The sequence below is a fragment of the Thamnophis sirtalis genome, unplaced genomic scaffold, assembly GCF_051295495.1.
Source record: "Thamnophis sirtalis isolate CommonGarterSnake01/CBP01778 unplaced genomic scaffold, rThaSir2_p1.2 scaffold_2, whole genome shotgun sequence".
In the NCBI taxonomy this organism is placed as follows: Eukaryota; Metazoa; Chordata; class Lepidosauria; order Squamata; family Natricidae; genus Thamnophis; species Thamnophis sirtalis.
This window is the reverse complement of record NW_028261382.1, coordinates 7,570,403-7,595,002: the sequence shown is the minus strand read 5'-3', so window position 1 is coordinate 7,595,002 and position 24,600 is coordinate 7,570,403. Positions and strand designations below refer to the sequence as shown.

Sequence of the window (24,600 nt, the reverse complement as noted above, 5' to 3'; positions counted from 1 at the left end):
CATAAATGGTTCAGAATGTATCTTAATCGACATCTAGGTTCAGTTGGGTGGAAGACTAACAGCAGGCTTGCAAGATCGATCAGAAATTGCAAGATTGCACAATTAACCAACCCATCTGCCATAGATCGTGTAGAGATCTTGTAGCAGCTTCAAAGCCACCAAATACCATTCTATTGAGATTCTCAATCATCCAGGTCATGGTGGTCCCAAAAGGCCACTGGATTTTCTTTTGGGGGTTTTCTTCCCTTTGAAACCATTTTGCTTCTCATTCAAGAAGCTTCTTCATTCTAACTGACTTCCATTCCCCACCAGTCAGTTAGAATTGAAGGTGCTCCTTGGATGAGAAGTGAAACGTTTTTCAAAGGAGGAAAAAAAACAAGACAATTCATCTGTCTTTGGGGGGAAAAAATGCCTTTGGGTCTGCCAGAGAACCATGCCTTTCTTGATTGGGACCCACAAGTATTCTTCGGTCCCAAAGGGCCCCCTCGGCTGCTAAATTTGGGGTGACAGATGTTCAGGGAAAGCCTCAACACCCTTCTTTCCATTCTCCCTAGTGATTGTCAAATCCTGCAACCCCGTGGTGTTCAGTTTCTACAACTACCTGCGTACCCACCCTTTGCTCATCCGTAGGAACTTCTGCTCGCCCGATGGGACATTAGCAACGTTGGGATTGCAGGCGGACAAGAGTTTTGTGGACAAGATTAACCTCATCGAACGGAAGCTCTTCTTCACCACAGCCAATGCCCATTTCAAAGTCGGCTGCCCTGTCCTGGCTCTGGAAGTGCTTTCGAAGCTTCCCAAAATAAGAAGCAAACCCGTACTTTTGCCCAAGAAAGGAGGAGACACACCAGTAACGCAGAATGGCCTGAAGGTAGACCTAATCGGGTTAGACGAAGGCAGCGCGGCCAACTGGTCGCAGCCGGTGGGCACGACGGAAGCTTCCTCCCTGGTGGACTGGGGCAAACCATTGATAAGCTTTGAAGACGAACCTCTGAAGCTTGACTGGGGGAATGAGCAAAGCAGTTTACTTGATGACGAAGAGGAGAAAGGTTTGATGATGAACGACCTGGAAAGTAAAGAACCAGAGGTCAAAAGTCCCGATCCCAGTCAAGGCGAGGAAGGTGAGGTCGACAAAACGGAGGTCGACGTGATTGCGGAACAGCTCAAGTTCCGGGCCTGCCTCAAAATCCTCATGACGGAGTTGAGGACGTTGGCCACCGGCTACGAAGTCGACGGCGGGAAGCTCCGTTTCCAGTTGTACAACTGGCTGGAGAAAGAGATCGCCGCCTTGCACGAAATCTGCAACCACGAGGCCACCCAGGGCAAAGAGGACGGCCAAGCCGACAGCCAAGTCAGCGGGGATCTCTTGGGTCACCAGGAGATGGGGGAGAAGACGCCGCCGGGCTCCTACGAGTGGCATCAGATCGAGCGGAGGCGGTTGCAAGCCAAGCGAGAGCACGCGGAGCGGCGGAAATGGTGGCTCCAGAAAAACCAGGCGCTTCTCCGGGTTTTCCTCAGCTATTGCAGCCTTCACGGGGCGCAGGGCGGCGGCCTGGCTTCCGTAAGAATGGAGCTGAAGTTCTTGTTACAGGAATCTCAGCAGGTAAGAAGGTTCACCTGAGGGTAGCCAGATTCTCTTTTAACAGCCGGGTGACTTATATAACAACTGCATTACTCATTTAAGAACGGCGGGGATTCATCTAACAACTGTGGCAAGAAACGTTGTAGAAATGAGGCAAAATTCACTGAACCACTGTCTCAATCAGCAACGCAAACTTTGGGGGCTCAGTTATGGTCTTAAGTCTCTGGAAGCTCTTTGCCTAAAGCAGGAAAAAAAATGATTTATGATTTGTGTTTTGAAGATTAGAAAGAAACGGATAATAGGAAAAAAAAGTGAAGGGTTTTTTTGTAGCAGAAGAGTAAGAAGCTTCTCTATATTTCTTTTTATTCTTTCTGCTTTTTTCCTCCCTTTGGGGTTCTTCTGCTTTTGCTCACTGTTTGTTCGTGCTGGTTTTTACATCCTTTGCAAAGATTTTTTATATATAAAGCTGATGAGAGCTAAATAGCTTTAAATAGATCTATACTAGTCTCCCTTTATTTATTTATCAGCACAAATACAACACATTATATATACATACATACATACATACATACATACATACATGTTGCTGATAAATAAATAAAGGGAGACTAGTATAGATCTATTTCAAGCTATTTAGCTCTCATTAGCTAGCCATACCCTTACTGGGATTCGAACCTGGGCTGTATTACATATTAGGCAGATGTGTTAACCACAAGGCCACAAGGTTCTCCTCCTTTATCAGCTGAGCCAGGGAAATAGGTATGTATTTAGTGTCACAACCCCTTTATTTATTTATCAGCACAAATACAATCTCCCTTTATTTATTTATCAGCACAAATACAATACAAATGTAACAAAGGCAACAGTAAAAATATTGGGTTTCTGTCTGGATGGTCTCTTGTGACCAGCCGATAGACAGAGAAAGGAAGCAGTATGCTTCCTCCCATATTTGGGCATACCAGGGGTTGTGACACTAAATACATATATATGTGTGTGTGTGTGTGTGTGTGTGTGTGTGTGTGTGTGTGTGTGTGTGTGTATATATGTATATATAATTTTATAATTTTATAATTTTATAATTTTATAATTTTATAATTTTATAATTTTATAATTTTATAATTTTATAATTTTATAATTTTATAATTTTATAATTTTATAATTTTATAATTTTATAATTTTATAATTTTATAATTTTATAATTTTATAATTTTATAATTTTATAATTTTATAATTTTATAATTTTATAATTTTATAATTTTATAATTTTATAATTTTATAATTTTATAATTTTATAATTTTATAATTTTATAATTTTATAATTTTATAATTTTATAATTTTATAATTTTATAATTTTATAATTTTATAATTTTATAATTTTATAATTTTATAATTTTATAATTTTATAATTTTATAATTTTATAATTTTATAATTTTATAATTTTATAATTTTATAATTTTATAATTTTATACACATAAACATATCAACAGAAACACACATAACTTAAAACAACATAGGAACAAGAAGTTCCATCATATATCACACAGCAGTTCCGTATCGGTTTCTTTGCAGTCAGTGTTTTCCCTTCTATACATTTCTATCTTGCATTCATAATCTCCTTATTCGTTATCCATTTTTATATACAATTCTATATTTATTTATACTTAGCTATTTATAACCAAATATTGTTTACCTATATTGTGCTTTATATTTTTACTGTCGTTTATTCTCTTACATACAATTATAGGTATACATTCACATAGTTATTCTTTTTCTTTGCCATTCTTATACCTTTGTTATTCCATTTAAAAGGTTATAAGGTATACTTTGGATTGCTTTGTTTACCATCCCTAGCACCTGCTGTAACACCACCTTATTTTCTTCTTTCTTTTCTTTTCTCCCTCCCTTCCTTCTCTACTTCCTTCCTTCCTCCTCTACTTCCCCTTCTTCCTTCCCTTACCGCTCCCCTATTCCTACCCTTTGCAAAGCTTTTAATGTGTGGGTGTTTTTTTAAAAAAGAGAACAATGGTTGATTCTCAGTTCTGCCATTTCCCCCCCCCCCCTTTAATCAGGAAACTACCGTCAAACAGCTGCAGTCGCCACTTCCGCTACCCACAACGTTACCGCTACTCTCAGCCAGCATCGCTGCCACAAAAACGGTGATTGCCAATCCCGTCCTCTACCTAAACAACCACATCCACGATATCCTTTACACGATTGTCCAGATGAAAATGCCCCCGCATCCCAACGTCGAAGATGTCAAGGTAATAAAATGGGAACGTCCACCTTGAGTGACGAAGGGACAGACTCCAAAAAAAAAAAAAAAAGAAGAAGGGAGCATGGAGCTTCTGGTCTAGATGGGTTTGGATTGGATCTGCCAGATCACTTCCCCATCCAAAATGGGGAAGGTGTGGTCTTCGGGGTATTGCTGAACTACAACTCACAGCATTCCTCCTTGTTGCATATCGTTGGCAAGTGCTGCATGAGGCTGTAGTACAGATAGAGTTGGGTCATGAGGTTGGAAGGAACCTTGGAGGTCTTTTCATCCAACCTTCTGCCCAAAGCAAAGGTCTTGTAGTACAGATAGAGCTGTGTCATGAGGTTGGAAGGAATCTTGGAAGACTTTTCATCCAACCTTCTTTCCAAAACAAAGGTCTCATAGTACAGATAGAGCTGTGTCATGAGGTTGGAAGGAATCTTGGAAGTCTTTTCATCCAACCTTCTTTCCAAAACAAAGGTCTCATAGTACAGATAGAGTTGGGTCATGAGGTTGGAAGGAATCTTGGAAGTCTTTTCATCCAACCTTCTTTCCAAAACAAAGGTCTCATAGTACAGATACAGCTGTGTCATAAGGTTGGAAGGGATCTTGGAGGACTTTTCATCCAACCTTCTTTCCAAAACAAAGTACAGATAGAGCTGTGTCATGAGGTTGGAAGGGATCTTGGAGGCCATTTCATCCAACCTTCTTTCCAAAACAAAGGTCTCATAGTACAGATACAGCTGTGTCATAAGGTTGGAAGGGATCTTGGAGGCCATTTCATCCAAACTTCTTTCCAAAACAAAGGTCTTGTAGTACAGATAGAGCTGTGTCATGAGGTTGGAAGGAATCTTGGAAGACTTTTCATCCAACCTTCTTTCCAAAACAAAGGTCTTGTAGTACAGATAGAGCTGTGTCATGAGGTTGGAAGGAATCTTGGAAGACTTTTCATCCAACCTTCTTTCCAAAACAAAGGTCTTGTAGTACAGATAGAGCTGTGTCATAAGGTTGGAAGGGATCTTGGAGGCCATTTCATCCAAACTTCTTTCCAAAGCTGAGTGTTTACTGGCCGGATGCCTTCCTGTCGCCATGATGTATTCTTATTGTGCCCAGAGAGAGAGAATACTTGCCTCTACCTAGGACTGAACTCACAGCCTCCTGGTTGTGAGGCGAGAGCTCCCCCTCTAGGCCACCTCACCACTCAACAATTCAGCCTGGAAATATATTCATAATATCTTAACCAGTTTTCTTCCGCTTCCATTTTCAGGTCCATACTCTTTATTCTTTAGCTGCTTCCCTTTCTGCATCGATTTATCAAGCCTTATGTGACAGCCATAGCTACAGGTAAGATTTCCTTCGCTGTGCCCTTCTCCCCAGCATGGCTCTGTTGTTCTCCTTTGTGGGACAGAACATGGGGTTGCCACAGATGTGTTGCAATGCTAATTGTGCTCCTGTAGAGGATAGAGACTGTTTGGGATTTTTGTCGAGCGGTAAACAAGATCCCGCTTGATGTATTCGTCTCATGAATCGATTTGGTTTGAATTCAAGTTACCAAAATAGGAATTCAGAGATTCCCTGTAATAAAAGTAGCATTGTTGTTAATAACCTTGGTTTCTTGGTTGGGGCTGTTTGAAAGGACTTGCAGGATATTGCAATCAAATCACCCCGGAATAGAATTGACCGATCGAAGCATTGTGTCCTGACCCAGGCTTCCTTAGAAAGCAAGAAGCAAAGTCTTGGTCCCAACAAAAACGTTTTTTATTGACACGACTGTGAATTCCTTTCATTCACAGTCAGCCAGGCTTATCAAACAGTCTTTCAAAGGAATGTTTATCCACACGGACCTTATCTCGTTTAGAGTTCTGCCAGATCATCAGTTTACAAACACAGGGCAAAGCAAAACTTGGCACAGAGTTTCTCACAAACCGAACTTTCCAGACTGAATGAACGAATTGTTTCCTGCAAAAAACCCTTTCCCCGTTCCGTCCTCTTTTGTTTCCCATGGGAGGGGCCAATCACCTCCAAGGTGTGACTTTACTCTTGAGTCGACCCTGCTTTCTTAGTTGTTCTTGACTTCTGGCAGCTGTCCGCATGCGTGCACTGGGAACAGGCTCCAGCTGTTCTTCTGCCTCGCTGCTGTCTAGCTCCTTCTCTGCCTCTGACCCAGAGCCCTCGTCTGAGTTTCCCTCAGCCCCCCAGGACTGGGCCCTGTTCCTCCCCAACCTTTTCACTGTCCGACTCTGCTGCCAGCTCCACAGGCCGCCAATGGACCACAACACATTGTACCCTCCTGGTCAAGGAGCCCCTTCTGTTTCATCTGTTTTTGTTTGCAGAAATATTCATTGGAATGCTGCTTGTATTGTGCTTGTATGTGTGTGAGAGAGAGATCTTAAGGCCATTCTAGAGCTCTTGGCTCACAAGTCTTTATGCTTCCAACCTTGCCACTTGCACCAGTGGTGGGTTTCAAAAATTGTTCGAACCTACTCTGTGGGTGTGGCCTCCTTTGTGGGAGTGGCTTGCCGCCCATGTGACCGGATGGGAGTGGCTTGCTGCCCATGAGACCGGATATGAAGATGCCGACGACACTTGTCAGAACCACCTTAAATTACCTCACACACAGCACTGGCATGAATAAGAATATGATGTAAACTTGTTTTTTAAAAGGCATCTTTGGTTTGCGTTAAAACAACTTCAACACACGCAATGTTCTGATTGCACCACAAATGCAATCGTCATCCTTACCTTTCACAGAGGCACTGAGTTTTATAAATAGGAGCATGATAGTGTAGAATAATCATATCCAAGGACCAGTGGTGGGTTTCAAAAAAATTTGGAACCTCTTCTGTAGGTGTGGCCTGCTTTCCGGGTCCACTGGTGGAACCTCTTCTAACCGGTTGGGTAGATTTAACGAACCGGTTCTACCGAATAGGTGCGAACTGGTAGGAACCCACCTCTGACTTGCACTCTGACACTGATTTGCTTTGGTGTAAGATTTTTCCATTCTGAGTTAAAGAAAAAAAAAATTTGTAAACTTCTTCTTAGCAGTCAGACAGAAACCAATCAGTTCACAGGGATGGTTTACCAAGGGTTGCTGCTCAGCGAACGTCGGCGTCTGAGGACGGAGAGCATCGAAGAACACGTCACGCCAAACTCACTGCCTGCTCAATGGCCTGGTAAGAAAAGCCTCCTTTCTCAATGTCTCCATGCAACCGTCATGCCAGTTAGACTCCGCTCTGGAAATGAGCATTTTGGAGCTGAACTGCTGTCATTTTAAGCTCAGATGTCTTCCAGTAAGAGCTGAATCAAGCAAATTTCCGTTTTTGAAATGTCTTGCCTGACCTTATTCTCACCTTCTTGATTGCTTAGTGGCACCCTCTAAATTTCTAAAAAAAAAACTGTTAAGCAAACTGGAACTAAGGAGAAGCTTCCTAACAGTGAGGATAATTAACCAGTGGAACTGCTGGCCTCCAGAAATTGTGGGCGCTTCATCAGTGGAGGTTTTTAAGACGAAACCAGACAGCCACTTATCTGAAATGGTAGAGGTTCTCCTGCTTGAGGGGGCTGGACTAGAAGACCTCCAAGATCCCTCCTAGCTCTATTCTATTCTATCCTATTCTGAAAGGGATTGTTAACCTTGCTTCCATAAATTTAGCTCACTCGTTTTTTGAGAACATGAAGCGTTGCTGGCCTTACAGACTAATCTAGGCAGAAGAAGCCACTTTTAGATGGGGGTCTATGACAATTCACATGGCCAACTCGTCACCGCCAACTTGCCATGGCCAACTGCCCACGAGACAAGAGTTATAGTAATGTTCTGACCCCCCTCGTCCCACACCAACACACTCCGAGCCAAAGATAAGTTACGGCATTTAATTAACAGACAGACAGGTCCTTGGCAGCAAACTGGCACAGACAAGCTTGAGCAACAATCCAGCACAGATAAGCCGTGGCAGCAATCCAGCCTGCCAAGCTCACAATAATGTTCTCCAACATTAGTTCCTGCATTGACTTCTGCAAGAGGGGCGGGTGCACAAGCAGTCCTTTTATAGTCTGGAGAGGAGCCTAATGACCACCAGCTGAGTGCAATTACCTCCTGTAACTGCACAACTGTTCCTGACGCCTATTAGCTCTTCGGGGCCGGGCATCCACGAACAACTCACTGCTGGCGTCCGGCTCACTCTCCCTTGTCTCCTCCCCACTGGTCCAAGGCTCAGGCGCCTCCTGGTGGTCAACCAGCCTCTCTGCGCCCTGCTCGGAGTCGGAACCCTGTCCAGGGTCCTCCACATCCTCCAGAGCCGACTCATAGGGCCCCTCGCTGTCGGAGTCTGGTGGCAGCTCCAACGGCTCCTGCTGGGCCACAACACCGTAATATGAAAGAAAAAGGTGAAATCAAATCATTAAAGGAAGGAAGGAGAAACTGAAATGTGAATGACAAAAATCAAATGATTTTTTTTTCATTTATTTTAAACAAAATTGAATTGAGTTATTAAATTATCCCATGGCGAGTTGGCCCATAGCAATTTGTTCCTGGCACGTTGTCCCGCTGTGAGTTGGCCGGGGTGAGTTGTCGCATTTTGTCTAGATGGTGCCCATCACCAGTTCCCTCTTCTCTTTTCCCAGGTGTCAGCTCCCTACTCAATCTCTTAAATTCAGCCCAAGACGAGGATCACCCAAAGTTGAACATCTTGCTTTGTGAAGCTGTGGTGGCGGTGTACCTGAGTCTTCTGATCCATGCTCTGGCCACCAATGCTTCCAATGAATTGTTCCGGCTGGCAGCCCATCCCCTGAACAACCGAATGTGGGCAGCAATCTTTGGAGGAGGCGTGAAACTTGTGATTAAACCCAGGCGGCAATCAGAAAATATTCCAGGTAACTCTCTTCAAGGATTTATGAGATTAAGATTTAAGATTTAGTTTATTTGTATGCCGCCCTTCTCCGGGAGGGACTCAGGGCGGCGAACAACTCAAAGGGGGAAATTACAATACACGTAATTAAAATACACAAGAGTCATACAGCCATACAAGTCGAGAGGGGAGGGGAACTCATCAACCCCAGGCCTGCTGGCACAGCCAGGTTTTGACGGCTTTCCGGAAGGCCTGGAGAGAGGTGAGGGTCCGAATCTCCGCGGGGAGTTCATTCCAAAGGGCCGGAGCTGCTACAGAGAAGGCCCTCCCCCAGGTGGTAGCCAGATGGCATTGGCTGGTAGACGGAACCCGGAGGAGGCCGACCCTGTGCGATCTAATGGGTCTATGGGAGGTAATTGGCAGCAGGCGGGAAGTAAGAGCTGAGGTGGCGCAGTGGTTAAATGCAGCACTGCAGGCTACTTCAGCTGACTGCAGTTCAGCAGTTCGACTGTTCAAATCTCACCGGCTCAGGGTTGACTCAGCCTTCCATCCTTCTGAGGTGGGTGAAATGAGGACCCGGATTGTTGTTGGGGGCAATATGCTGACTCTGTAAACCGCTTAGAGAGGGCTGGAAGCCCTATGAAGCGGTATATAAGTCTAATTGCTATTGCTATTCTCATAATCAGAATGGATGCCTTCCCAACCCAAGGTTGAGTTTTCTGCCTCCCCAAAGCTATTTCCCCAAGATTAAATTACATCTTTCCTATGTCGAGATTTAAAGGGGTGTTTTGCAAAAGGCCTATTGAATATATAGGGATGTGGTGGCTCAGTGGGTAAGACGCTGAGCTTATTGATGAGAAGGTCGGCAGTTCGGCGGTTTGAATCTCTAGCACCGTGTAACGGAGTTGAGCTCCCATTCCTTGTCCCAGCTTCTGCCAACCTAGCAGTTCGAAACATGTAAATATGCAAGTAGAAAAATAGGAACCACTTTTGGTGGGAAAGTAACAGCGTTCCGCGCGCCTTCCGCATTTAGTCATGCCGGCAGCCACATGACCACGGAGACACCTTCGGACAGCTCTGAGAATCACTCCTCTTCTGCTTTGTTCAACTCAGATAAACCGTCGTGCTTAATCACCAACGCAGAAACCGTAACACCCTTTGACAATTCAGAGTTACCCCACCATACTGCTTTATCAGGCATAGACCAAACCACTTCTGGCTGTGATAGTTGCCCTCTGCTACAGCAGGATGGTGAGAACCATGTGTGCTTGGGAGGAGGGGATATGGTTTACAGTAGTGGCCAAAATTGTGAAAACCTTATAGGGAAAATGTATTTTTGAGGTTTGATGCCTAATAACACCACTTTTGGGGGGTGGAGTTTCAAGATAATCATACTCCACTGCTGGAATGGCCTGGGAATAGCCCAGACCTTAATCCAATTAAAAAATCTATGGGGCCTACTAAAGAAACTGGTTAGTCAGAAGCGACCCAGCAATAAAACCCAGTTAATAGAAGCTATCATTCAATCTTGGTTTCCCATTATAACAGCTGCAGAACTAAGAGACTTGGATCCCTCTACGGGAAGATGTTGTAAGGCCCTAATTCATGCTAAAGGTTACCCAACTAAGTATTAATTGACATGGTGATAATTTTTGTATATATCATTTTTTTCCCCTTTTGGTGATAATTTTTGTACATTTCATTTTTTTCTACGGGTTTCACTTTTCTTCTTTATACTGTAACAGCTATTCTAATAGCAAATCCTTCATAAAAGTTATTGCATTACATTCTTGATTAAATGATCTTTCAGTTGATCTATAATTTTATGGTACTTCTAAAAAATAAGTGGTGTGTTATTAGCTAGTTTTAGAAAATACACTTTTCCCAAAAGGTTTCCACAATTTTCACCACTACTGTATACTCTTCTAAAAACAGGTCCAATCCTGGATTTGTTGCATGGATTTTAATCTTTCCCTTTGCTTTGAGATGTGTGGCCTGTTCTCCTTGATCTGTTGTTCTGTCTTCTTTTTCATAATTGGAGATTTTTATGAAGTGCAATAAGGACTGAGTGTTATTTTTCTATCCTTTCTCTTGGTGTGAAGTTATCTAGATTTTTCTTTCCTCCAGAATTAAAATAGATGAAGATTAGAATGGGTAAACCACTGAGCCACCACGCTGAAAAGGGACGACTCAGTGGTTAAGATGCTGAGCTTGTCCATCAGAAAGGTCAGCAGTTCGGTGGTTCGAATCCCTAGTACCGTGTAATGGAGTGAGCGCCTCCCATTACTTGTCCCAGCTTCCGCCAACCGAGCAGTTCGAAAACACGTAAAAATGCAAGTGGAAAAAATAGGGACCACCTTTGGTGGGACGGTAACAGTGTTCTGTGCACCTTTGGTGTTGAGTCATGCCGGCCACATGACCACGGAGACGTCTTCGGACAGCACTGGCTCTTTGGCTTTGAAACGGAGATGAGCACCGCCCCCTAGAGTCGGGAACGACTAGCATATATGTGTGAGGGGAACCTTTACCTTAGCATGGGTTGGCAAATTCTGACATGTGACTGGACCGTGCTTTCTGTTGACAAAGGCTATGGAAATTCTTATCTTTCTGATGCAGTGTTTTAAAAACTAGTTCCTAAATTATATTCCCCTCCTTCTTCTTTTTTTTCTAATTTCCACAATGTTTTCTTTTGTTTTTCACTTCTAACATTTCTTTAAATCCAGTCGCCGATCCAGTTTCTGGTGATACACAGGACACTAAGGAAGGTGTGTGTGGCTTTGCCGTGTAGTGTGATCCTACTTGTATGAGGAGCGAAACCTCTTCGACCAAATTTTGTTCCGTTTGTAGTGTCAAATGTTGTCAAATACTCAAAGAGCAGCCTTACAAACAATGTGGAAATGTTGATCTGTTCCGTCTCCAATATCTTAATCAAAGTTTCTTGGCTTATAGAAGGACAGAAGCCTATCCAATCTCTGCAAGAAATAAGATTCTGGGATATAATATTATACGAGGACAAATTTGCATTAAGAGCCGAGGTGGCGCAGTGGTTAAATGCAGCACTGCAGGCTACTTCAGCTGATTGCAGTTCTGCAGTTCGGCTGTTCAAATCTCACCGGCTCAGGGTTGACTCAGCCTTCCATCCTTCAGAGGTGGGTAAAATGAGGACCCGGATTGTTGTTGGGGGCAATATGCTGACTCTGTAAACCGCTTAGAGAGGGCTGAAAGCCCTATGAAGCGGTATATAAGTCTAACTGCTATTGCTATTGCTATTGCTATTATCACCTACTTCACCACATTTAGGAACAGGCCTCTAAAATCATGCAGTGATTTTCCTCTTGATGTTTTAAACTACTTTACTCTTGTAAAACTAAAGATAGCTTTACAAGATAGCTTTACAAGATATTGAATCTTTATTTTGATTAAGAAATATTTCAACCTGCCACAGTTCTCTTTAAAAAGAGGGTGGGAGAATCAAATTTCAGAATAAGAATATTTTGCACTTGAGTTAATCAGGGGGGGAAACCCTTCTGCCTTTTTCTTTTAATTTTTCTTGCTGGAACGGATGCTTTTTAAGCCTGCTTTGACTGAGATTTGACAATATTTGATCATCCTCAGAGAAGCATATTTTATCAACCATGGCTGGTAGTTTGCATTAGACCGGTCGATCCGATGTAGATAGATCTGCATTTTTTTGAAATTTGAGCCTGTTTGCCGTAAAATAAGAGTAATCTTCAGCGCTGCCTAGTTATTTCTTCTGAAAAGATTCCACTTTGTGTGGTTGATAGTGAACAAATATCGATTGTTCTCAAAAGATTACGTTGGAAGAATGTCTCACAACTTCCAGAAATCTGGTGGATCTCATTCCCACTTCATAGGCTCTGCCTGAAGATTACCAGGACCTATTTGGTTCTTTTTAATCCTAAATGTAGTTTCCATGTCATCTTCCTGTAATTTCAGTTCTACAACTTGTATGGTGTGTTCTCTTCCTGAAGTTTGATATTGACACTATGGAATGAACGATGAACATGCCAATTTGTCCTCATCATTGTTGTCACCTGGGCTTCCCCAGCAGCACGAAGCCGAGTCCTCATCCCAATAAACTTCTTTTATTTAATTTGCAGTAATTTCCTCTCCGGAAAGTCTTTCCTCTCCCACAGTCTTTCAAGATAGTTCACAATTACTGATCCTTATCAGGTTTGGAGATGCTGCAATACTTGGCAAGAATGCAGGAGTGAACTAATTGTCTCCTGCAAACTCCATTCCCCTTTCGCTCCTCTTTTATTCCCTATAGGAGAGGCCATTCACCATCCAACTGTGGCCTTACTCCTAAGTCGACCCCTGTTCTTTCACCTGGCAACTCTGCGCACACCGGGAACAGGCTCCAGCTGTTCATCTGCCTCACTGCTGTTTAGCTCTGTAGGCACCTGATCACTGCTAAACGGCCTCAGCCCCGTCTCTGCCTCCGATGCAGAGCCCTCGTCAGAGCCTTCCCCAGAGTTCAGGACTGGCCCATGTTCCTCCCCAATCTGTCTGAATCTGCTGCCAGATCTCCTGCCCCCTGGTGGGCCACAACAACCATATATTTTGTGTATTTCTTTAAACTCTCTCTCTCTCTCTGCTTAGCCCCTCCAGTCCCTTCCGAAGAGACAGACAAGCATCGCAGGAGATTCAACATGAGAATGCTGGTGCCTGGAAGACCCGTCAAGGAGAGTGTGGTCCCTCCCCCGGTCCCTGCAGAAAGACCTTCCTACAAAGAGAAATTCATCCCCCCGGAACTCAGCATGTTAGACTATTTTGTGGCTAAGGTAGGCTCCCCGTGAACATCAGAAGGACAAAAGTTAGGAGAGATCTTGGAGGTCTTCTAGTCCAATCCGCCTGCTCAAGTAGGAAACCCTATAGCAATCAATCAGTCAATCCATCAGAATACAGCTGGAAGAGACCTTAGTGGTCTTCTAGGCCAGCTCCCTGCTCAAGCAGAAGATACCATTTCAGACAAGTGACTGTCCAGTCTCTTCTCAAAAGCCTCCAGTGATGAAGCACCCACAACCTCTTGAAGGCAAGGTGTTCCAATGAGTAATTGTTCTAACTGCTAGGACATTTCTCCTTAGTTCTAGGTTAGGCCTCTCCTTGATTCGTTTCCATCCATTGTCTTGCCTTCAATGCTTTGGAGAATAGCTTGACTCCCTCTTCTTTGTGGCAACCCCTGAGATATTGGAACACTGCTATCATGTCTCCCCTTCTTTTCATTAAACTAGACATACCCAGTTTCTGCAACCGTTCTTCATATGTTTTAGCCTCCAGTCCCCGAATCATCTTTGTTGCTATTGACTGCACTCGTTTTAAGAATTAGAATTAGGAAAACCAATCCATTTCCCTTGTGGTCCTATTCATAGAATCCTAAAAGAGAAGAATTAGAAATAAGATGAGATCATCCAACCTCTTCGTAATGCAGGAATGATGATGATGGCGGCATCCAGGGGTGGGATTGAAAAATGTTACCAACCGGTTCTCTACCCAGTTGCTGGGTGGGTGTGGGCATGGTGGGCATGGCCTACTCGGCCTCCTGTACCATGGCGAAGGGGACCTTTTCCCCCTCCCCAGGCTCTGGAGGTATTTCTCGAGACTCCGGAAGGGAAAAATGGCCTCACCCAGGCTCCGGAGGCTGGAAACAGTAGGCCCGTTTTCCAAGCCTCCCCAGGCTCTGGAGGCTTTCCCTGAGCCTCCGGGAAGATGAAAAAGGCCTCCCCCAGGCTTCAGAGGCTCCCCCCCCCCCCGAGGCTGGAAATGGGCCTATTTGCAGATTTCCAGGAGGCCCATTTTCTGCCCTCCCAGAGCCTCTGCACAAGCCATGCACTTACCTGACATGATGAAAGGGCCGCATGGAGACTCCTGGGAGGGGAGGGAAGGGCTGGGTGTGGCCAGCCAGTCCTTGCAACCACCGGTTCAGTGAACTGGATGCAAAATTAACATCCGATTCGCCCTAATCGGTCCGAACCAGCTGAATCCCACTCCCGATGGCATCCCTGCTGATCATCCAGTCCCTGAAGGAGACTCCATGATCTCCCAAATTACCTCCTCTGATATTGAGCATCTCTTCCCACTAGGACATTTTTTCTTCCATAACATCTGAAGTCCTCCTGTGTCCCTGAAATGAAGCGTCTTCATTTGTGCGACCGAGATCTGCAAGTGCAAATTTTGAAGCCTCTCTTTGTCCTTCCTTTACAGCCCTTCCTTCCTTTTTCAGACAGTGGGGTGATGTACGATTCTGATGAAAGCATCCATAGTGAGGATGAAGACGAGGATGCTTTCCTGTCTGATATGCAGATTCAGGAGCACAAGGATGCCAATTCGTACAGGTAGCAAACCCCCAAGCTGGAACATTCAGAAGCTCATCCAAAGCCTTCTGTTTTTCTCCTGCTATAAACAATACCTGTACTTCTCGTTCTAGCCCACTGTTGTGTTGCCTTGACACTTGTCATTTTGGCCCACTGTTGTGTTGCCTTGACCGTTGTCATTTTGGCCCACTGTTGCGTTGCCTTGACCCTTGTCATTCTAGTCCCCTGTTGTGTTGCCTTGACCCTTGTCATTTTGGCCCACTGTTGTGTTGCCTTGACCCTTGTCATTCTAGTCCCCTGTTGTGTTGCCTTGACCCTTGTCATTTTGGCCCACTGTTGTGTTGCCTTGACCCTTGTCATTCTAGTCCCCTGTTGTGTTGCCTTGACCATTGACATTTTGGCCCACTGTTGTGTTGCCTTGACCCTTGTCATTCTAGCCCACTGTTGTGTTTGTCTTGGCACTTGATAGTAGGAATTAGAAACACAGCACCTGTAGACCCAGGAGTATCGCTTGAAGACCATCATTCATTCAAATGAACACATTTAAATATTTTCCAAGCCAAAATGTCTCAAGTTTCACAGGTTTTCCAGGAAATGTTGGAGGTGTCCCAAAATTGGAAAGTTTAAGTACAGATAGTCCTTAAACAGCAATAGCACTTAGACTTATATACCGCTTCATAGTGCTTTTACAGCCCTCTCTAAGTGGTTTACAGAGTCAGCCTATTGCCCCCAACAGTCTGGGTCCTCGTTTTACCCACCTCGGAAGGATGGAAGTTCTGAGTCAACCTTGAGCCTGGGGAGACTTGAACTGCCAAACTGCAGCTAGCAGTCAGCTGAAGTAGCCTGCAGTACTGCACTCTGACCACTGCGCCACCTCAGCTCAAGTGGAATATCAACCACTTCTTCAGCAACCATTCAGAGTAATAATAACATGAACAAGAGACTTATAACCATTTCCCAAAGTTATGGAGGGTGATTTTTTTTAAAAAAGAAAAGGCTGAATTTTTAGTTAAGGTATAGTGAAATAATCGCATCCTTTTGATCCTTCTATTAGATGTGATGTTATATACAAACTGTTCTGACCCCCCTCGTCCCACACCAACACACACTCCGAGCCAAAGATAAGTTACGGCATTTAATTAACAGACAGACAGGTCCTTGGCAACAAACTGGCACAGACAAGCTTAGGCAGCAATAAACACAGATAAAGCTTGGCAGCAATCCAGCCCGCCAAGCTCACAGTAATGTTCTCCGACATTCATTCCTGCATTGACTTCTGCAAGAAGGGTGTGTGCACAAGTAGTCTTTTTATAGTCTGGAGAGGAGCCTAATGACCACCAGCTGAGTGCAATTACCTCCTGTAACTGCGCAACTGTTCCTGACGCCTATTAGCTCTTCGGTGCCATGCATCCAGGAACCCTACTGGTGTCTGGATCACTCTCCCTTGTCTCCTCCCCACTGGTCCAAGGCTCAGGTGCCTCCTGGTGGCCAACCAGCCTCTCTGCACCCTGCTCGGAGTCAGAACCCTGTCCAGGGTCCTCCACATCCTCCTGAGCCGACTCATCGGGCCCCTCGCTGTCGGAGTCTGGTGGCAGCTCCAACGGCTCCTGCTGGGCCACAACACAAACACTGCATTGTATACGTATACGCAATGTATATTCACCTAGCAGAAAGTCTTGCTACTCATTAAATAGGGGTGGGTTGCAATCCAAGTTTGGAAAAGCCTAATATATAGAGTTAGGACTTGAATTAGCTTATAAAAGATGGAACATCCAAAAAACAAAGCATAACCTTTGAGCAAGTAACCATAATCTGACCTTAAACATTCAATGTATTTCTTTCCTCTTTTTTTTTTCTTTAAAAATATGGTTGGATGGTAAAAGTGGAACAAAGGATATGTTTAATTCTCCCCCGCCCCCTCTGCATAAACATTTACCTTTTTTTTCCGCTGCAGCTGGGCTCTAATCCATTTGGCAATGGTCAAACTTGCTCTGAACAATATTAAGAACTTCTTCCCCATTACTGGCTTAGAACTATCTGGTGAGTTGCATTAATCCTTGGATGATCAGATGAACGTGCTCTGCATTTTTCAACCCGACGAGTTAAAAATAATGAATTCCATTGGAATGTGTCTACATATTCTTGCCCCAAATTATACTCTTCCCCTAGGCCATTCAGAAGACCAGATTAAACTGCAAAGTGGAACAAACACAAAATAACAGACAACATGTTCACATAAGACATATAAATGTCTTAAATCAGGGAGGTCAAATTCAAGGCCCAGAGACCAGATTTGGCCTGGGGGGGGGGGGGGCAGGAGGGTGGTACTTAAAGATCTGGCCAATGGGACCGCCCTGGAAACAGCAAAGGACCGGCAGCCCGCAATACTTCTAACAGCGAAAAGAGGCTCCCAGGTTCCATTTTCAGCTGCCACAGCCTCTTGCAACCCTCTGCCAGCCCTCCCGGTTCCACCACTAAACCACGCTCGACTAAACCGTGTCCGACTAAACCGCGTAGCTGACATCAACAACAGGGCGACAACAGCGCGGAGACAGAAGCACGCTGTAAACCCTAAACCTAAAATTAACCCCTAAACCTAAACCTAACCCCCCTAAACCTAATCCTAAACCTAACCCTAAACCTAACCCTTAACCTAACCCTAAACCTAACCCTTAACCTAACCCTAAACCTAATCCTAACCCTTAACCTAACCCTTAACCTAACCCTAACCCTTAACCTAACCCTAAACCTAACTCTAACCCTTAACCTAACCCTAAACCTAACCCTAACCCTTAACCTAACCCTAAAGCTAACCCTAAACCTAACCCTTACCTTAAGTTGAATCGGCTTGCTTTCAAAGCGCTATTTAAAGCGCCCTTCTTTCTCCGTGCTGGCTGTTGTCGCCCTGTTGATGACGTCAGTGACACGGTTTAATCGGGTGCGGCTTAGTCGAGCGCGGTTTTGACGGGTCACGGTCCTCCCGAGCTCCATTTTCACTGGCAGAGGGTTGTAAGAGGCTGTGACAGCCAAAAACAGAGTTTGGAAGCCCGTTTTTGCTGGAAGAGTACTCGGGCCACTGCCGACGTCCCTTACAGGAGTGATGTCAAGCTGGCCACACCCAACCTTGCCCTCCAAGGACAAACACAACCCTGATGCAGCCCTCAATGAAATCGAGTTTGACACTCCTGTCTTAAACGAATAAAGCCAGACAGAGGTGTTTGGGGAATTTGAATCTTCCTTAGAAGGAGGTGTCCAGAAACGAGTGTTTGTTTTGTTGGGATTAAGCAAACCACAAAAAATGTTCCTGTTTCAGAGCTTCCTGTCACATCACCTCTGGGTACCGCTGTGATTAAAAATCTGGAGAATTGGGAACAGATCCTGCAAGAAAGAATGGACCGCTTTGAAGGTCCCCCACCAGATTACATCAATACTTGTTCTCCCGAACTTGGGATGGGAGCCGGAGCAGCTGCGGCCCGAATCAAAGCAATGATTGATCCTGAAAACACCCCATTTAAGTAAGGAAGGCCTTTTTTTAATGGAAGGGAGGGGACATCTGAGGTTGGTCTTCCAGATGTGTCGAATGTCAACTCGCAACTTTGCGCAGGTTGCCTTCAGGAAGTGAGGGGAGCCGAATGTCAACTTGCAAAGCATCCCTGGCCTGCTCTCGAGTTGCCATTGGGAAGGGGGGATGGGAAACTGATGAATTGGCATGGCAGCAAAAGACAGATGTACATTCCAGACTTACCTCTCTCAAGGCTGTATCCCAGGGTTACTTACAGTGGCCGGAAGGGAGTGATCTCTACAACCCGCGAAAATGCCCCATCGGTGAATGTGAATGATGCCACACCCTGGGAGGAGGGGGAAACAGGGTGGTGATTGGGGCCGTAAATTATGTGGAGCTTCATTTGGGAATGTGCCGACATGAAGCTCCTAATAAATAACTGGATATCTTTTGAAGCTTGGCTCAAGGCTCATGATTAAATTAGGGCATCCGTCGGAACCCTGACACTGAGACTACCAAGTTCCAGATTTCCTGGCCAAGCTGGCTATGGCCATTTTCTTAGCACGCATTGATGTGATACATTTATAAATAAAAATTAAGAAAAACTTGGGGAAGAAAAAGAAAATGTTTCGCTTCTTATCTAAGAAGCTTCTACAGTTCAGTTCTATCTGAAGAAGCTTCTTGGCCAAAGGTTTTCAAAGGAAAAAAAACCCAAGGAAGTCTAGTTATCTTTTGGAAAAAGCACCTTTCAGAGTTTCTGGAACTCCAATTAGCAAGGCCTTTGATCACTATGGACAATTAGCGTGGTTTTTGACCATTCAATGAGAAGCATGGGTGGTCTCATTCGGAGGATACCAGATCTGGGAGCATTGACTTCAGTTTCCAAGAAAATTTTAACCCTCAACTTGCAGCAACTTAATTCTTTTACTAGCCAGATGCTAAGACATTACAGCTCATTAAAGTCATTTGTACTCTAGTCGCCACTTCTATTCTGGGAATGCTTAGAATTTACTTATCAGCTTTGATCATTTTCGAAAATAACAACCTTCTTGATCTTGTGCAGCCAGGATTCTGAGTTTTAGACCTAATTGTTTCCAGTGAATTAAATTCATGCTTCTTGGCAGCAGATGTCAGCTTTTTCACTGAGACATTTCCAAAGAGAAAAACAGGGCTTTCTTTTTTTGATTGTAAATGTGTTTTATTTTCCATTTCATTTCGTACAGTCACATATATACTGTGCATAACCGGGGCCATATAACATTAAACAATAAACACAGCCATCCCTCTTGTCAACAATACCCCCCAAAATACAAACCCAATGTACCACTTCGACCCTCCATACACCCTTTCTTTCGCCCCCCTCCAACTTTCCTTCTTCCCTCCAACATTCCCCTCTACCCTACTTCCCCTCCCCCTCTATCACTCCTCTCTCCCAATAAACTCCCTGGATTTCTTTTTTTAACAGCAAAAAATAAAAGGAAATCCATTTTAAGAATCTGTGACTGTTTGTAACGGTGTTTTCTTCTGATTCTCTCCGTTCTTGACACGACGAAGGAAATAAAATGCCGTTCTGTTCTTTCCACCAACTCATAGATCAAAAGATTATTCTGCATTGCCAGCCAAGCGATTGTGGCATTTTCTGGTGAAACAAGAATTACTGCAAGATACTTTCATCCGATACACATTCACCAAGAAAAGAAAGCAAAGTGAGGTTAGTGCAAGACATCCAAATTCCGTGTTTCCCCCAAAATAAGACAGTGTCTTATTTTCTTTTGACCCCCCGAAATAAGCGCTTGGCCTTATTGTCGTGGAGGTCTTATTATTTTGGAGGTGCAGGAGGCGGAAAGAGTGGTCACTTCTTGGTTGCTGCTGTGTTGTGATATTTTCCAGGGGGGGTTGTGTTCGGGGAAACGGGGTGTGAAGTTCTGTTTTCCCAAGGTCATTTTGTGTTACCCTTCATTTATATCAATTGCTATTCGTTTTAATTTTGTTTTGGCAATACATTTCACTTTCGCCCTCCAAATATTTTGGCCATAACGCAGCCGTATCCTGGGTCATCCCTGCCAGAGTATAAAATAAGAAGTGGGCTTGAGCATACTTTCATTAAAAAAAATAATGACGCCCACCACCTGGATTTACCTATGAATAAAGGCAGGATTGGGGAGGGGGAAAAGCCTAATAAATAAACGAAGAACAAGATGTCCATTTCACCGCTGGCATGGAAGGTTTTTCATTTTTTTTCCCCCTTGTTATATTCGTCTGTGTTTTGTGCATGTGTTGTTCATCTGTGGCTGTGTACTGTTGTGTAGTTTGTAGAAGCCCGCGAGGAGCCTGTCACAAAACAGAGCACGCTAGCAGAAGATAGCAAAGCCAAGGTATTATCCCCATCTCCCTAAATCTTTATTATAAATTTTTTTAAAAACAAATAACTATACCGAAGCTCGCTTTCCTGCCTTGCTTATCCTAATGCAAAATTAACAAGGACGCTGAGATGTTTAACCCTTTCTACTAATACAAGTGGGGCTCTGTGGAAACCGAGGACCGAATTCAAAAACAGAATTGGAAGGGAGCCGAGGTGGCGCAGTGGTTAAATGCAGCAATGCAGGCTACTTCAGCTGACTGCAGTTCTGCAGTTCAGCTGTTCAAATCTCACCGGCTCAGGGTTGACTCAGCCTTCCATCCTTCCGAGGTGGGTAAAATGAGGACCCGGATTGTTGTTGGGGGCAATATGCTGACTCTGTAAACCGCTTAGAGAGGGCTGAAAGCCCTATGAAGCGGTATATAAGTCTAACTGCTATTGCTATTGCTATCTCTAGTCTAACCCACTGCTCAATCGGGAAACCCTATCGTACATCAGACAGGCGGTTGTCCCATCTCTGTGTGCCAGCCTGCATGCTGGAGCATGTGAACATTTTCTTGGAAAGACACATTTCTCCTTTTTTTTAAAAAAAACAGCCATAATTGCTGGGCTTCTCTTTCCGAAGGCTTCCCTCAAAGGTGTTCACTCACTTCTGTGACCTGTTTCAATGTGCCTGTTGCAAAAAGATGGCTTCCCTGTTTTCCAGGTGGAGGCAGAACTTGGCTACCCGGGAGGAAGAGCCAAAATTATACACAAGGAATCGGATATGATCCTCGCGTTTGCGGTGAATAAGGTGAGGCCCTCTGAAGCAGCGGCTACCTTTGTGGCATTAACTTTTTGGCGTGACTCAAGGCCTCTAACACCTAAGCTTTGGCCCGGGGGGGGAATGGGGTCTTGTGCAGGCGAACATCAATGAGATCGTTTTAGCTTCCACCCACGATGTGCAAGAACTGGACGTGTCCGCTCTCTTGGCCGCACAGCCATACATATGGATTGGAGAAGAGTTTGACAGGGAATCAAAAAGGTTGGATGGTCTCACCAGTTTTTATTGATGTTGTCATGTATGGACCCATCTCCCCTTTTCATGGACCTCAATGGAAAGCCTCCCCTTCTTTTGCCAACCCTATAGGGTAGCTTGGACTACTGGTCAACTCACCAGTTCTATGGTCAAGCAAAGATTGAGCCCAGTTCTCCCTAACCCATGGTCAACAAAGATCTAAGCCAGTTCTCCCTAGCCCATGGTCAACAAAGATCTAACCCACTTTCTCTAACCTACTGTCAATAAAGATCTAACCCAGTTCTCCCTAGTCCATGGTTAGCAAAGATCTAACCCACTTCTCCCTAACTCATGGTCAATAAAGATCTAACTCACTTCTCTCTAACCTACTGTCAACAAAGATATAACCCAGTTCTCCCTAACCCATGGTCAACAAAGATCTAACCAACTTTCTCTAACCTACTGTCAATAAAGATCTAACCCAGTTCTCCCTAGTCCATGGTCAGCAAAGATCTAACCCACTTCTCCATAACTCATGGTCAACAAAGATCTAACCCAGTTCTCTCTAACCTACTGTCAACAAAGATCTAACTCACTTCTCCCTAGCCCATGGTCAGCAAAGATCTAAGCCAGTTCTCCCTAACCCATGGTTAACAAAGATCTAACCCACTTCTCTCTAACCTACTGTCAGCAAAGATCTAACCTAGTTCTCCCTAACGCATGGTTAACAAAGATCTGACCCAGTTCTCCCTAACACTTGGTCTACAAAGATCTAACCCAGTTGTGATCCAATTTCTTAATTCTTACAAGATTTAGGGAAATCTAACTAAAAGCTACAGTCCAAAAGATGAGCTCTTTCCAATCTTTTCTGTTCTGTCCATTGCCACGTTGAAATTGTTTCTTGGTTACCCCTCCCGAAAAAAATCCTTAATTTTGGTCCAAATTAAACATCAGTTCTTTGTTTTTCCTAACTTGTTCATTTTTGAGAGATGCTAAGCGTGGCATAGATGAGTGAAGTCTCCTTTATGGTTCTGTATGTTCGAATTTGCTACTCTTCAATCTTGGCATGTACAATTCCAATATTGTATTTTTTTCACCCCCTTTTTTGTAGTTCAGATGATGTGGACTTTCGTGGCTCCACCACCACCCTGACCCAGCCCAGCGCTGCATCTTTTGCAGTGGCTCAAATGCAGCACGTTTCGAATCTCTCCACTTCGTCAATGCCATGGTTGGGCAGTGGGCAAACCAGTACCGGAGCTGGTATAGTAAGTAACTTCTCTTTGCTCATTCTCCTCCGTTTTAATACAGCCAAGTATTTTGCCCCTGCATCTTCCATCCATAGTGTTACACAGGGTGAGCCACGTATGTTTTTCTGTGTGGGTGGGTGGGTGGGTGGGTGGGTGGATGGATGGATGGATGGATGGATGGATGGATGAGTGGGTGGGTGGGTGGGTGGGTGAATGGGTGGATGAGTGGATGGGTGGCCAGGTGGGTGGATGGGTGGGTGGATAGGTGGGTGGATAGGTGGATGGGTGGGTGGATGGATGGAAGGGTGGGTGGGTAGATGGGTGGATAGGTGGGCGGGTGGATGGATGGAAGGGTGGGTGGGTGGGTGGATGGATGGATGGATGGATGGATGGATGGATGGATGGATGGATGGACGGGTGGGTGGATGGATGGATGGATGAATGGACGGGTGGATGGATGGGTGGATGGATGGATGGATGGACGGACGGGTGGGTGGATGGGTGAGTGGGTGGATGGATGGATTGGGTGGGTGGGTGGATGGATGGATGGATGGGTGGAAGGGTGGAAGGGTGGATGGATGGATGGATGGACGGTTGGCTGGATAGATCGATTTGATTTAAATCTAGTAAAAAGGGTTGATTTAAATCAACTCGATTTAAATCATAATTTTTAAAGAACAACTGTCATCTCTGTCCCACAGCAGCTCCTCCTCTGACCTCCTGTTGACTCACCAACAGTCCCTATATTGCAGAATATACAGCCTCCTCATGCTACATAACTAAGCTCCATTTCACACTGAATAAATTAAATTATTAATGTATCTTAAATAGAAAACTATCTTTAGATGGATTTTTTACTCCAAAAGCATTTTATTAAAATTAATTGAATTTTAAAAAATCCAATTTAAATTTTAAAAATCCAATTTAAATTTTTTAAAAATCCATTAAAAAAACATCAGTTTTTATCCCTCCTGATAGATAGGCAGGCAGATAAAAAGATACATAGACAGACAGATTGATAGACGGACAGAGCAGCAATCCTGTAAACTTTTTAGGATTAGATGAGGAACACAAAATGCTGCTTACATGATGCACATTTACTAAGCCACTAGATGGTAGTAAATTACCAGATTCATTCTTTTATCCTTAACATTTTCTTTCTTGGGTATCTAAGCAGCAAATGGTCCCAAGATCCACTTTTATATATATTGGGAATTTAGTATTAAATATTGCAAGGGCATACACTTTTTTTTGTTAGGAACCCGAGGTATTGTGGAGCAAGCTGATGGTGAATTTAATTGCTTTTACATACAGCTCATCAAACGGAATCTGAACAACGTCAAAAGGATGACATCTCACCCTTTCCATCAATATTGTAAGTACTTCTTTTCTGACTGACAGCTCGAATGATGGAGAGATAAGGGTCAGCGGTGACAAAAGTATCAAATCTAAAGCCAGAGGCAGCCCATTTAACAGAA

At 44.2% G+C, this 24,600-nt stretch overlaps 1 protein-coding gene across 3 annotated transcripts in view; it reads left to right on the top strand.

Annotated features, from left to right (window-relative positions):
• DMXL2 (Dmx like 2) overlaps positions 1 to 24,600 on the top strand; it is an 86,123-nt gene that overhangs the window by 49,058 nt on the left and 12,465 nt on the right. Inside the window, exons 24-39 of one of the 3 annotated variants that reach the window (XM_087704188.1) lie at positions 555 to 1,603; positions 3,654 to 3,845; positions 5,106 to 5,182; positions 6,881 to 7,011; positions 8,459 to 8,707; positions 11,406 to 11,447; positions 13,306 to 13,487; positions 14,908 to 15,038; positions 16,972 to 17,057; positions 18,331 to 18,532; positions 20,113 to 20,230; positions 20,829 to 20,894; positions 21,585 to 21,671; positions 21,781 to 21,902; positions 22,987 to 23,140; positions 24,437 to 24,497. In XM_087704188.1, coding sequence (XP_087560314.1) covers positions 555 to 1,603; positions 3,654 to 3,845; positions 5,106 to 5,182; positions 6,881 to 7,011; positions 8,459 to 8,707; positions 11,406 to 11,447; positions 13,306 to 13,487; positions 14,908 to 15,038; positions 16,972 to 17,057; positions 18,331 to 18,532; positions 20,113 to 20,230; positions 20,829 to 20,894; positions 21,585 to 21,671; positions 21,781 to 21,902; positions 22,987 to 23,140; positions 24,437 to 24,497 — 2,949 coding nt within the window. The remainder of the gene's footprint in view (positions 1 to 554; positions 1,604 to 3,653; positions 3,846 to 5,105; positions 5,183 to 6,880; positions 7,012 to 8,458; positions 8,708 to 11,405; positions 11,448 to 13,305; positions 13,488 to 14,907; positions 15,039 to 16,971; positions 17,058 to 18,330; positions 18,533 to 20,112; positions 20,231 to 20,828; positions 20,895 to 21,584; positions 21,672 to 21,780; positions 21,903 to 22,986; positions 23,141 to 24,436; positions 24,498 to 24,600) is intronic. The other 2 variants (XM_087704189.1, XM_087704190.1) reach the window with 2 other exon arrangements.